Source organism: Tarenaya hassleriana, unplaced genomic scaffold, assembly GCF_000463585.1.
Source record: "Tarenaya hassleriana unplaced genomic scaffold, ASM46358v1 Cleome3, whole genome shotgun sequence".
Classification (NCBI taxonomy): Eukaryota; Viridiplantae; Streptophyta; class Magnoliopsida; order Brassicales; family Cleomaceae; genus Tarenaya; species Tarenaya hassleriana.
Genome location: NW_010966177.1, coordinates 7,578,754 through 7,590,696, shown reverse-complemented (window position 1 = coordinate 7,590,696; position 11,943 = coordinate 7,578,754). Strand labels below are relative to the sequence as shown.

Sequence of the window (11,943 nt, the reverse complement as noted above, 5' to 3'; positions counted from 1 at the left end):
CAAACCTAAGCCAACCCTAATGACTTACCAACCCCTGATTAGACTTTTAGCACCCTAATCAGACTTGAACTAAGCCTAATTGACCTAATTCTAATCTGATCAGACCCTATAAGCGCCTAAAACCAACTCCTACAGACCTGCCCTGATCTAAACCGACCCCTACAGACCTATACCTAGTGATTCTAGACATAACCGACCCCTAAACCAACCTGTTTTAGTCAAATCCCAGTTAATCAGACCTAACCGGTCAATGTACCGGACTCTATGACTCAAAACCTGGTACTTAGGAGTCTTATCTAGTCCTAAACTAGATAATACCTAAATCTATAATCAGATTCTAATCTGATTAGACCTAGACAACATCTCTATAGACATTCTAAACCTCTAATCAGTCCTAACCAAGTCTATTTTGACCTAATTATCTACTGATCAGACCTAAAATATGCTAGACTAACCCGAATTTGGCTAAACCAGACCTAAACAAGACCTAAATAGCACTTACAGACCTATATCAGACCGGTACCAGCCTATTTAAGCCTAATCAGACCTCCTACCCAACTAAACGTAGTCAAATCCAACCTATTCAGACCTATACTGAACAGAAACAGGAATCTATGACCTACATTAGCTAAACTGAGATCTAAAACAGGTCTATCCTTAGTATATTTCACTAAACCAAGCCAAATTTGGATACTAGACCGACCTAACAGGGTAAACCGATCACTACAGACCCTAATCTACCCTAAACCAGTCTACTATGCCCTAAACCAGACACCATCAGACCTAATTTGAACTATCCTAACCCTAAATCAGTTAGTTCTAGTCCTAATTGTACACTCCAGACCCTAAACCAATCTAATCTAGTCCTAGACCACGAATTCAGATCCTCACCTGACCAATACCAGCCCTAACCACTTTGTGAAGTTGGTATCAGAATCCTATTAGCCTAAAACCAATCTGACCTTACCTAATACCGGACCCAATTGACCTAGACGGTTCAATTCTAGCCTAATTGGATGAACAGACCCTAACCTTAGACTTAAACCAGTCTAAACCAGCCTTAATTCACCTCCAATCAGACCCTATTGGTCTGAACCGAACAATTCTAGCCCTTTCTAGACAAATCAGACCTTAACCAAGACCTAAACCAGCCTAAACTAGTATGAATTGCCCTAAACCGGACTCAATTGACCTAAATCGGACCTGAATTGACCTAAACCGGACTCAATTATCCTAAACCGGACCTAGATTGACCTAAACCGGTTTAAACCGGTCCAATTGACCCCAAACCAGACCTGAACCGGTCCGATTTGACCTAAACCGGTCAACTGTTGACCAAATTGGTCAACGGACTGACCGAACCGGAGTGAACTGTTGGGATTTCCTGGGATCTCATGAGCGAATCCTATTCCTAAGAGATCGACTCTAGGGTTTGCGCAGCGGATATAAAACAAAAATTTAATAAAACCCTAGAACCATGCTGCTATGATTCGTAGAAACGTTAGAACGCTTACCTCAATCGATCCGGGGCCTGTATCAACTGAAGAATTCGTCCGATCACGAAAGGCAGGAAGTTTACCTCGCCCTCTACACGTATCCACACCTCGGGATGGATTCCAACGGTTGGAACTTGTCTGCTAGGACTCGAATCTCTATTCGGTTTTTGTGCACTTTGAGAAAACGAGACTTTGAATTCCTTGAACTCTTTGGATCTCACCAAAAGCTCTTAGAATTCTCTGAAAGTCGGCTCCCAAAAAGTCTCTATATTTGATTAGGGTTCTTAATCTCCTTCTTATAAAGTGATTTAACCCTAATTCGGTTTAATTTCGGAAAAACTGAAGCCCGGAACGGACGGTCCAGAGATACACGCGGACCGTCCGTTCCAGCACGTGGAACGGACGTTCCGCTCACGTGGACCGTCCGGTCTGGTTCGGGCGGACCGTCCGTTCTGGACTTTCTGGTCCGTCCGTTCCAGCCCCTTCCGTCTCGGTTTTTCGTCGTTTTCTCTCGTGCATTTGTCCTTCCCTGCGTGTGTGACCCTGTAGGCTCATTCGACATAGCAGTATAACCTGAAATCCCTATTTCGGGTATACAAGTCATAGGCGGTCTCTAGCAAGACACTATGACTACCTATCTCGAATAGAGTTTGTTCGTGATCATACGAACGCCAGTGATGATTCCGGCTGATGATCCTTTTGTATCGCGATATCATATGTCGAACATAAGGCATGGACCAGCCACCTTATCTGATTCGACTGCTTTCTCGTTAACTGAGTTTTGACTGTCTGAAATAGACGACGTTCGTCTATAGTGTGGCCACACATTTCTACAGTCTCGCTCACACGAGGGGCCCAGCGATATCTCTCTCTTTTACGAGAGGTACAAATCCCGTCTTGACTATCTACAATCCAGTACATGATTCGTTTCGTACCTGATACACGCCTTTATAATCCTCCTGTTACGCAGGACGTTAGACGTATTCAAAGCACGCAACTCCTCATGTTGGATTCCGTAGATATCTCAGGTCTTAGGATCCAATCATGGAACTGTCATATGAGATTCTAGTCATGACTCTAGTCCATGTGACAATCTCATGCGGGTCATTCCAGTATTCCGTTCTCCAACGAATACCTATGATCGTGATCGTATCCAATACCTATGATCATCTATGTGATCATCAATCACACATCATACTAGTCTTATTATGTCGTTATTCCCATAACGACATAAGACTAGGGAGTTTAGTATCATTCATAATGATACATGGATTTCATAACAGATCTAGCATGCAAGAACATGTAATGAATAAAATACTCTCGTAAAAAGTATCAATACATCGAATGTATCTAAACAAAGCTCATAATCAGCACATCTTTGAGCACTAAACCAACATGAACCGGTCTGAACCGGCCGGGACCGGGTCTGAGCCGGACTGAACCGGCCGGAATCCGGTCTGAACCGACGGAACCGGGTCTGAGCCGGACTGACCGCCGATAACCGGACTTGGATCGAATCGAACCAGGTTCGATTGACCCAAAACCGGGTTAAACCGAGAATTAGTTCGATTAAACCGGTCTGAACCGGATTTAATTCGAAACCCTAATTTCGGAAATCCTAGCCGCCGAGTCACCCGAGTTGGCTCGGTGGTTGACTCACCCGATTCCTTCACTCAAAGCCTAACTCGAACGAGTCAGGGGCCGAGTTTCGCCAGAATCGGACTTGTCTCCGCCGAGTTCACCGAGTTTCTTTGAAACTCGGTCTCAAAACCGGAGAAAACGCGGAAGAATAATGGAAATCGAGTCAGAAACTTACCTGACTCACCGGGTTCGAATCATCTTCCACCGAGTTTCGTTCTCAGATGCATCACCACGATGGATCTCTCCACCGGCAACCCTGAGCTGTTAGATCTGCCACCTATCGTCGTCGATCTGGTTTCGGTATCATCTGAAACACTCCACCAGACAGATCAAAACGCTCAAACACAAGAGATTCGAACCGCAATATCTTACCTCGCCTTTTCCGGCGACCTTACCTCCCTGGATCGATGAACCAGGCTCTGATACCACTTTGTGAAGTGGATATCGAGTTCTCACGGCCACTCCGGCTCTCGTACGTGCGGAAATCGAAAGAACACAACGGATTTTTACAAGTTCGGTTACCGAGTTTCCTCGGGCCTACGTCTCGGCCGGAACGGCGCCGGCGAATCCACTAGAAGAAGAAGATACAACAGAGAAGAGAGAACCACGGCGGCCTCCACACCAAGACCGGAGGCTCACCGAGAAAACCACGAGAAAGGAGACGAGAGACTTACCGACCTTCTCCGCGATTCACCTTTGGCGACCGCCACCGGTCGAAGTTTCTCCATCGCCGGGAAGCTCCTCCGCCACCGCGATCTTTCCTCCTCCTCACGGTCGCCTCTGCGATTGTCTTTGTCTCTCTCTCGAAGTTTCTTCTCGAGCACCGTGTCATTTTACCACAAAGAACTGATAGACTTAGGGTTTCATTTAACCCTTGCACACAAAACGCCGCGTATCCAAAAGACTCTCCCTCACACGGAGGGTTTCGCTTCTTCACCAAACTGGGCCGTAAGGCCCAACAGCGGCATTATATTATCTAAATCTGTCTTTCTATTACAAATCGTATCATATCGTATCATATGATATGATAGGATATGATATGATATCATTTACCCATTAGTCCAAACAAAGTAAACATCAGATTTCTCTGCAAAAGCTTCGGGGAAACGGACATAAGTTGAGTTTTGGTCGGTTCAAGCGAATTGCAACTACTCAGCTTTACAAGAAGGGAATCGCCGGTACATGCTCTTGTTCTCAGATCGGACATTTGATCTCTGTCCCTTACGAAAATCACAGAGCAAAGCTCACACAACAAGATCACAACCTCGACACCATCCTTCACCAAAATTACGAAACGAAATCATCTCCAGAACCCAATAATTCAGACTATGCCGAAAAAAAACCCCCACGGATTTCAAAATTCAGACATACCCCAAAGATAGGTTATGCTCGACGACTTTAAATTGGGCCTACAAGATAATTATTTCAATTATTATTGGGCCAAAATAGGTTCACTTACGACTCTTCAAAATTCTTTTTCTAAAAACTTTTAAAAATTCCGTTGCCGGGAATCGAACCCGGGTCTCCTGGGTGAAAGCCAGATATCCTAACCGCTGGACGACAACGGATATGATGTTAATATATTTTATTTTATTTTGATCTTTTGCAAAATAAATAAATTGTAAAAATTCCGTTGTTTCAATGCATTTAGCAAAACCCGTTTCGGACACTAAAATATCAGTTTTTTCGTAAAGTTTGGAACTTTAATGCTGCTAAAAAACAATTTGTTAAGATGATAATAAGCTAACCAAAACCCTGAGACACAGAGATTGCCAGGTCTACGCTTTTATCTTTATATGATATCTCCATACATTGAGGAACAAAACAAAGCAACAGTGATATATATATATATATATATATATATATATATATCCATCGGACAAGGCAGGGCGTCCGGACAACAGTGTGTTTCCAAAACAGAGAGTTCAGACTAGGATTTATAACATTGGAAATGTAAAACCTGAAGAAGTGATCACAATCACAAATTCTTGCATTACATTGCCATTGGCTCGGGACTGGCCGTGTTCAAGATGTCCAGCAACGAGTTCTGAGGCTCCAACTCTTCGTGCCACAGCGGCAACTTGTCTCCCGGGTAGAAGTTTCTAGTCACTCCCTCCGAGTTTATCTGTCAAAAACATCATCAAGTAGAAATGTTAAATCTGGTTCTAAGGAAAGGTATGTGTGAAGGGGAAGTCTCTTGTGTCCTGAGATGAGAGATCTCTTACTATGACAGTGCGGACAACGCCTCCACTAGCACCGTCGCGTGCAATGGCAAGTGATACTGCCTTCACAACCAGTTGCTGCAATTTGGGTGTGGATGGATATATATAGCTTGTCATTGTTATAGTTAACAACCAACTAAATGTTAAATTTATAATCTTGAGTGAATGCTTATACCTCAGCTTCTTCCTTGGTCATTCCTTCCTTCCATGCTTGATCAAAGAAACCATAGAGATAGCTCGAACCAGAGCCTGCACAAGAAGAGCCCATGAGTTGTAAAATGGAAAACCTATGTGCAGCCAACCATCTAGCGACAAGGGATTACACATGCAGAAACAGGAATCCGGGATGGAGAAACGATACACACACAAAAACCACAAAGAGATGTCTACTGATTTGCATGCACCATGTGAATCATACCTCCAATGGCGAAAGGTTGCTCTACTACGGTTCCACCAAGAGGAATTCCGTAGATTTTCCCGCCTTCGTATTTATCCCAGCCACCGACGATTAGACCAGTTTTCAACATGTTCTGCCCAGCAAAGAGTGATCAAACAGTCAGCTATCAAAACAAAATCCACCAAAAGCTAATGCACTGGACAAGCATCTAAACATAAGCATAAGTGATAGACTTTAAAGTTTTGACAACATAAAAATCCATGATTCAGAGAGCAGAAATCTGAAACAAATTAGCATACAAGGAAGCACAAAAGAACAGATATCTACTTCTAGGGAACAGGATAGAGCCAACAATAGTCGCATCTTCAACAGCAACTTATAGTAATTCTGTCTGACGTTTGAATTTCTGGATCAGGTCGTCATAAACATGGAAAATTGTCCTAAACTAAAGCAACCACGGCTCAAAACTTATAATACACAACTCGCAACATAGATACATAAAAGAATCACGTATACCAGTAAGAGAAAGCTCAACAGGCAAGGTAACTCTCTCTACCCCGCTCTTTCAACTTCACCTCAAAAAAGGTAACAAATTTAAGCTAGTGCTCTCGATGAACTTGATTTGCACTAACATGGTGAAGGAGATACTACTTCTATCTCCACGTATTCTCACCGTTTGAATCAAAGCTGACCGTAAAACAACCCAAACCGAGCTGTAAACATTCAATGCAACATCGCACCTTGTTGGAATAAGAGAGAAGCCTGATGAGATTGGCAGCAACTTTAACAGTCGCAGGTTGCCCCAGCTGAATCCTGCAGAACATCAACAGATCCAAAAAGTCCACATCATCCAGAACCAGAAGCATAAGATAACATATGTATCAACTGAAGCCATGCATCCTTCTCGGGTCCAGGGGAGATGGAAACACTCACGTATGTTGATGAAGGAAGTGGCGAACGTAATCAGAGACAACCTGCGAATCAGCGGCCTGCAATACAAACAACAAGAGCCCGTCACAATCAGGAAACTGCATACCCATCCCAAGCCTAAAGCCCTACGAAATGAACACGACAGGGAGGAAGAAGACGAGCTAGGGCTTTAAACCAGAGCAAGCAAAGAGTTTTTCACTCGTCATATATCAAATAATCGCACTGAAGAACCAAACAGACGAAACTTTCATGAGAAATCAACACCTTGACAGGACAAAAATGGTAATTACCGATCCAGAGCGGCAAACATAGACATTATCAGTGAGCTGCGTAATCTTATCCGAAGCTCGGTTCGCAACGTACATCCCTGCAGAGGATTACCCACTTCAATTCCATAAATCTATACAAAATTATCCGATGAACCATCGGAAAAACTCAAAATTTTGGGTTCGATTGAGAAGGAAAAAAAGTTGAAAGCAAGCGCAGATGAAGAGCTACGTAGAAGAAGAGAGAGGAATCGCAACCTGTGCTGGTGCGGGAATCGGCTCCGAGGACGACACCGCCATCGTAGGTGACGCCGATGATGGTCGTTCCCATGGAGTGGGGAGCGTCCAGATTCAGATCCATTGCTGTAGAACTTGGAAATCTCTGAGAAACCCAAAAACCCTAGAAACCCAACAACTGTGCCCGCGAGAAGAAATCAGCCTAGGGGATGTCAAGGCGCAGGAGGAAGGAGATTCTTCTCTGTCGATCACAGTTATGGAGTCCCAAACTGACTTATAGCGCAAGTCGGGCCCTTTTTCTTTTCGCCCTTTAACTTTTTTTTTTGGAAAGGAATTCTTCCATTTGAAGCCAGAAATTGGATTTAACTTCGCCCCAAAAAGTGTGGAAAAAAAACTTTTCAGGTCCAAAATGAAAATAAAAATTATTCTGAGACCAAATGGAAAAGAACATGAAAAACATATGAAGGTTAATCCGAGCGAAACAGTTTCAAGACAGTGTAACGCGAGTTAGGACAGGAAGAAGACAACAGAGTTCCGTACAGAGACATCATATGATCTCAAGGAAAACAGACAACGATCTGGCTTAAGAAGAAGAAGAAGCTCAGCTTCTGCTTCTGATTCAGCATCACTACTTCGTCTAAAGACTACTACAACAATGGTTATATAGTTGTGGCAATGGCTTCTGGCTGAGAACTTAGCTGATGAGCCGTGGGAACATTGCTCTTCGACTTGTGAGCTACTCGGCTCGCCGAAATCGCCGACCTCGTTTCCTTTGCCATCCCTTTCGCTTTCATTCCCGTCGGAGACCCGAGAACCTTCCTCACCTCGTTGGCAAGCTCTATCACGTAATCATCCTCGTGCCCTGTTAAGCACCCGAAAAGAAACGCTTAGAAACCGAAAAAGGTAAACGCTAAAGAAACATTGCTTTGTAGACAGCGGATTTCGACTCGCCTATGTCGTGCATTGCTTTCTCTAACAAGAAGAGGTACTCTCTGTTGTTACCGCATGGTCCTACAGCCGTCGCAATTTGTCTTCACGTCCCGAAAAATTGAAAAGAAAAAAGACTTGTGTGAGGGCAAGAATCCGAATGACAAAAAAAAACACGAAAAAAAATACGTGCAACACAATCAAGGATTGATGCAAGCGGGAGGATGTTAGGGATGGCCCGTAGATACCCGATTTTCGGGCACCCGACCTTCCACCGGTACGGGACGGTATTTTTATTACAAGTCCAACAGATACGTGTATGAGTAATTAAAAACCAATGACGGACACTCATGTACACCTGTTAAGGGTATATATACTCCTATTAATTTTCATCTTCGAGTACGGGTATAGACATCCTAAATTTTCCGGATACCCGATCTATATAACTTGTATTTTGCATTTTTTTTTTGTTATACAACAATTTTTTAAAATAATTATCAAATTCGGATACGTGAGTACCCAAACATTTTAACAGGTACTCATAGTCCGGATACTTGAGTATGACTATATGTATCAATATGTGATACCCGAAACTTCGAATACGGATCCAAAACCCTGTATTTTTCGGGTATCCGACCCCCGTCTACCTCTACCGGAAAATTTACCTGGCCATATCTTCCAAGGGAGCAGGTCCAAGGTAAAATTTGTTGGCAACCTTGTCCGGAGTCGAAGTGAAACTGAAATTATTTTAAAAAGAAAAAGTTATATAACATCGAGGAGAGACATAAAAACAAGAAGGAAAAAAAAAAGATCTAAAATGTTCGTCCCTTGGTTGAGATTAGATGTCATCTTTTCATAACACCCAAGGGTCAAGCTTCGTGCCTAAGACCTGGTCTTGATACAGTGTATATACACACACACACACACACACAAGTAACTTACACCATAACTCCTGTCACAGCTGCCTGCAGCGGATCATCTTCCTGGTTGTACATAAATTCCGGATGTCAATTTTACTAATAAAAAAAAACATTAGAGAATGAGGTTTGGACATTATTATTTTCATATGGTTTCCGACCTTGTAAAAATCCACGTAGGTCTTCAGATCATATTCGCATTCCCTCCTTTCCAAGTACTACATTTACACGCAGATGAACCAAAGAAAAAGCAACAAGGTGTTCAATAAACAGCTTTCTTGCATAAGACATTATGTTTTGAAAATCAAATCCAAAAATTAAGATGAATCTGGAAAATGGGTATAACCTCCATGACGAGTTCTTCCCGTTCTGCTCCTCCACGGACGCAGAAGGCAGCGCCCCACTGCCAAGAAAAATCTCGGAATTGTTATAAAGAAAATGCTGAAACCAAGCTTCTAAGTTTTTTTTTTATAATCCGAAAGTTAATCGTGCCTTTAGCCCAACTACATCTCATGACCCGAAAAGACCAAGTAAGTGAATGTCCTCTCTCCAAGTGGAGAATTGAGGTGGAGACTTGAACATGGGTGGGTTAGGAGGAGCTTTGTCCCATCCCTTCAACCACCCAATCTAAGGTTCTTGAACTTAATGAATGTAATTAAACGTTTTAGAGAAATCATACGATAAGATTCGGACTTACACATATGGCTCCTTCAGATTTCTCAAGGGCGCAAGTTCTTGCAGGGTGTTGAGGTGTGCCTCTATGATCAATGCAAGCTACGATATGAAAACAGTAACACGGAAGATTCGATCGATCATCCGAATTTAGAAACATCGATTCATCAAATGTAAAAGGGTTTTCTTACAAACAACTTGTTTAGGAACTCACCGACATCGAAGACGCGCCTGTAATCCTTGATGAACCCGATCACTTTCTCGTCGTAATCGAATCCCGGGTTCCAGACAAGTGAGCCATACCCAAAGACCCACATCACCATTGCTGCAACTGACAGACAAAATCAAAAATATAGGATTAAGCCAAGTCACCGTTGGTGGTCTCATCTTCAATTGAGAGAAGGGCCAAGATTTGTGGAGGCAAATGCCTCAGAAGGAGAAAAGGGTACAACAACGCATAAGACAAAACAGAGCAAACACCCCTTGAGAACAAGGAACAACTAAGACAATCCACAAGTGGACCTGCTGCAAGCAAATGGTCTTAAAAACTTTTCACTGGCCTATTGAATTATCCACAAATAAAGCCATATGTGTTCTGTTCAATACAACTCAGAGACATCAAAAGAGAGAAAAGGAAACAGCTTTCTTCCTTTCCCCATTGCCAATTGAGGGGTTTTTCTTTTCTTGTCTACGATTCTGCATGGCGACTAAAGAACAAAAGTTAGGGTTTTTACAGGAACCAATCGCAGGAAATCAAAGCCCACTTATGCATATGCTCCCAAACTCGCCAAAAGGGGGAAAAGGTCTCCGTCTTTTCTCTCCAAAATTAGCAATGCAGTGTAACAAACCCAGCAAAATCAGAAAGGAAGAAACTTTCCACGATGTCCTATTTTCTCGGTCGCCAAACAGGAACTTTCGTGACTCAATCAGACGAAGAATGCGCGAAACATGCCACGAAAACATCAGAAAACCCAGAAATGTACAAACAAAATCACAGCCCGCAAACGTGAAACGGCGCGACGATCGCTCACCTTCGGAGAAGTTTGGACGAGAAAATCCCACGGTTGGACAAAGATCTCGTCTCTAAACACGAACCCGGAAAGCAGATAAACTCGTGGAGAAACACGAGGGAGAGAGATTGCAGAGAGGAATCTGGGAAGGCGTCGTTTTCGATTGTACGCAGCTGGTGATACAGAACCACTCAGCTCTCTCTCTCTCTCTCTCTCTCTCTCTCTCTCTCTCTCTCTCTCACTGGTTTCAGGTTGTGTTGAAAATGGGAGGAGGAGGCGAGGTGAGGAAGAAGAGCATTTATACCGAGAGAGGGGGAGAGAGAGGATCATGCCACGCATGTTGTTTTGTTGTTCATCAGTTTCTTCGCTTCCTCGTTTGCTGCGTCACGTGACGCTGAGGACGCTGGTTTCATGCTTGTCCGTTCTTTTTAATTTTAAGTCCAAAAATTAAATTTCGATGTTATAATATTAACCAAAACTTAAAAAAAACTTCAACAAAGATTAAAAAAAAATTCTAATTCTATTTTTATTTGTTTAATATTTTTTTTGTTAATTTAAACTTTGAGCTATATATAAATAAATAATATAATTTTATCACCTAGAAAACCACATATACGAAGAAGGTTATTGAAATAGTCAATAAATTTGGCTCTGCATAAACAGGATTAGACTGTATTTGGTAAAGAATTGCATAACCATACATTGTGCAGTTTTTTGTTTTATAAATATATGCACACAGACACAGTCACCCTTGGGCTTTGAATATTGATTTTTTTGGACCGACATAGTTAACATGTTATGACCCATACCGAAAAGCCAACGACCCTTCGCTAATGACAATTTTTATTCAATTACATTTTAAGTTAATTTTTTTTAGAAAATTTATTTTATTCAACAAAAAATTAAAATTTATTTTCTTAAAATATATATTTTTTTTAATTTTTTTTTAATTTTATTTATATTCAGTCTAGAGTTATTGATTTTTAGTTTAATATCAATCTGAACATAATTATATATTATTAGATTTTATATAATTTTTTACCTCAAATAAAATATCTTAAACCTACTTGCAAATTTTATTTTGATTTCATTATTTCTTATATAATCAAATTAAAATAAGATGGTGGGAGAGTTGAGACAACTTATTACAATTAGTTATAAACAAATAAATAAATTAAAACTTCATTTTCTCTTAACCAAATATGTCTGTGTGGGGGGGGGGGGGGCT

General features: G+C 41.9%; 2 protein-coding genes and 1 non-coding gene across 3 annotated transcripts; all 3 read right to left on the bottom strand.

The window, feature by feature from the left end:
- Positions 1-4,633: 4,633 nt before the first annotated feature.
- TRNAE-UUC lies at positions 4,634-4,705 on the bottom strand. The gene has a single exon. It is a non-coding gene; the product is annotated as a tRNA-Glu (tRNA).
- A 201-nt stretch (positions 4,706-4,906) lies between these two features.
- LOC104819924 (proteasome subunit beta type-6) lies at positions 4,907-7,541 on the bottom strand. The gene is made up of 8 exons (XM_010550227.1): positions 7,211-7,541; positions 6,977-7,053; positions 6,690-6,745; positions 6,497-6,569; positions 5,778-5,889; positions 5,535-5,608; positions 5,363-5,437; positions 4,907-5,262 (listed from the first exon to the last, which is right to left on the bottom strand). Exons 1-8 carry the CDS (start codon positions 7,311-7,313, stop codon positions 5,131-5,133), a joined length of 702 nt encoding a protein of 233 aa, XP_010548529.1. The 5' UTR covers positions 7,314-7,541; the 3' UTR covers positions 4,907-5,130.
- Positions 7,542-7,639: 98 nt separating this feature from the next.
- On the bottom strand, positions 7,640-11,018 carry LOC104819923 (gamma-glutamylcyclotransferase 2-2). The gene is made up of 9 exons (XM_010550226.2): positions 10,737-11,018; positions 9,920-10,036; positions 9,731-9,807; positions 9,380-9,436; positions 9,195-9,251; positions 9,059-9,099; positions 8,782-8,853; positions 8,141-8,220; positions 7,640-8,051 (listed from the first exon to the last, which is right to left on the bottom strand). Exons 2-9 carry the CDS (start codon positions 10,026-10,028, stop codon positions 7,849-7,851), a joined length of 696 nt encoding a protein of 231 aa, XP_010548528.1. The 5' UTR covers positions 10,029-10,036; positions 10,737-11,018; the 3' UTR covers positions 7,640-7,848.
- Between the last annotated feature and the right edge of the window lie 925 nt (positions 11,019-11,943).

Excerpts from the sequence above, each read along its gene's own strand:
- LOC104819923 (XM_010550226.2), bottom strand. The coding sequence starts at position 10,028 with ATGGTGATGTGGGTCTTTGGGTATGGCTCACTTGTCTGGAACCCGGGA. Across the intron at positions 9,437-9,730 it reads AATCTGAAGGAGCCATATGT|TGGGGCGCTGCCTTCTGCGT; the intron begins GTAAGTCCGAAT and ends TTTTCTTGGCAG. Across the intron at positions 9,100-9,194 it reads CCTACGTGGATTTTTACAAG|GAAGATGATCCGCTGCAGGC; the intron begins GTCGGAAACCAT and ends ATGTACAACCAG.
- LOC104819924 (XM_010550227.1), bottom strand. The coding sequence starts at position 7,313 with ATGGATCTGAATCTGGACGCTCCCCACTCCATGGGAACGACCATCATC. Across the intron at positions 7,054-7,210 it reads CGATTCCCGCACCAGCACAG|GGATGTACGTTGCGAACCGA; the intron begins GTTGCGATTCCT and ends AATCCTCTGCAG. Across the intron at positions 5,263-5,362 it reads GCGTTGTCCGCACTGTCATA|ATAAACTCGGAGGGAGTGAC; the intron begins GTAAGAGATCTC and ends TGTTTTTGACAG.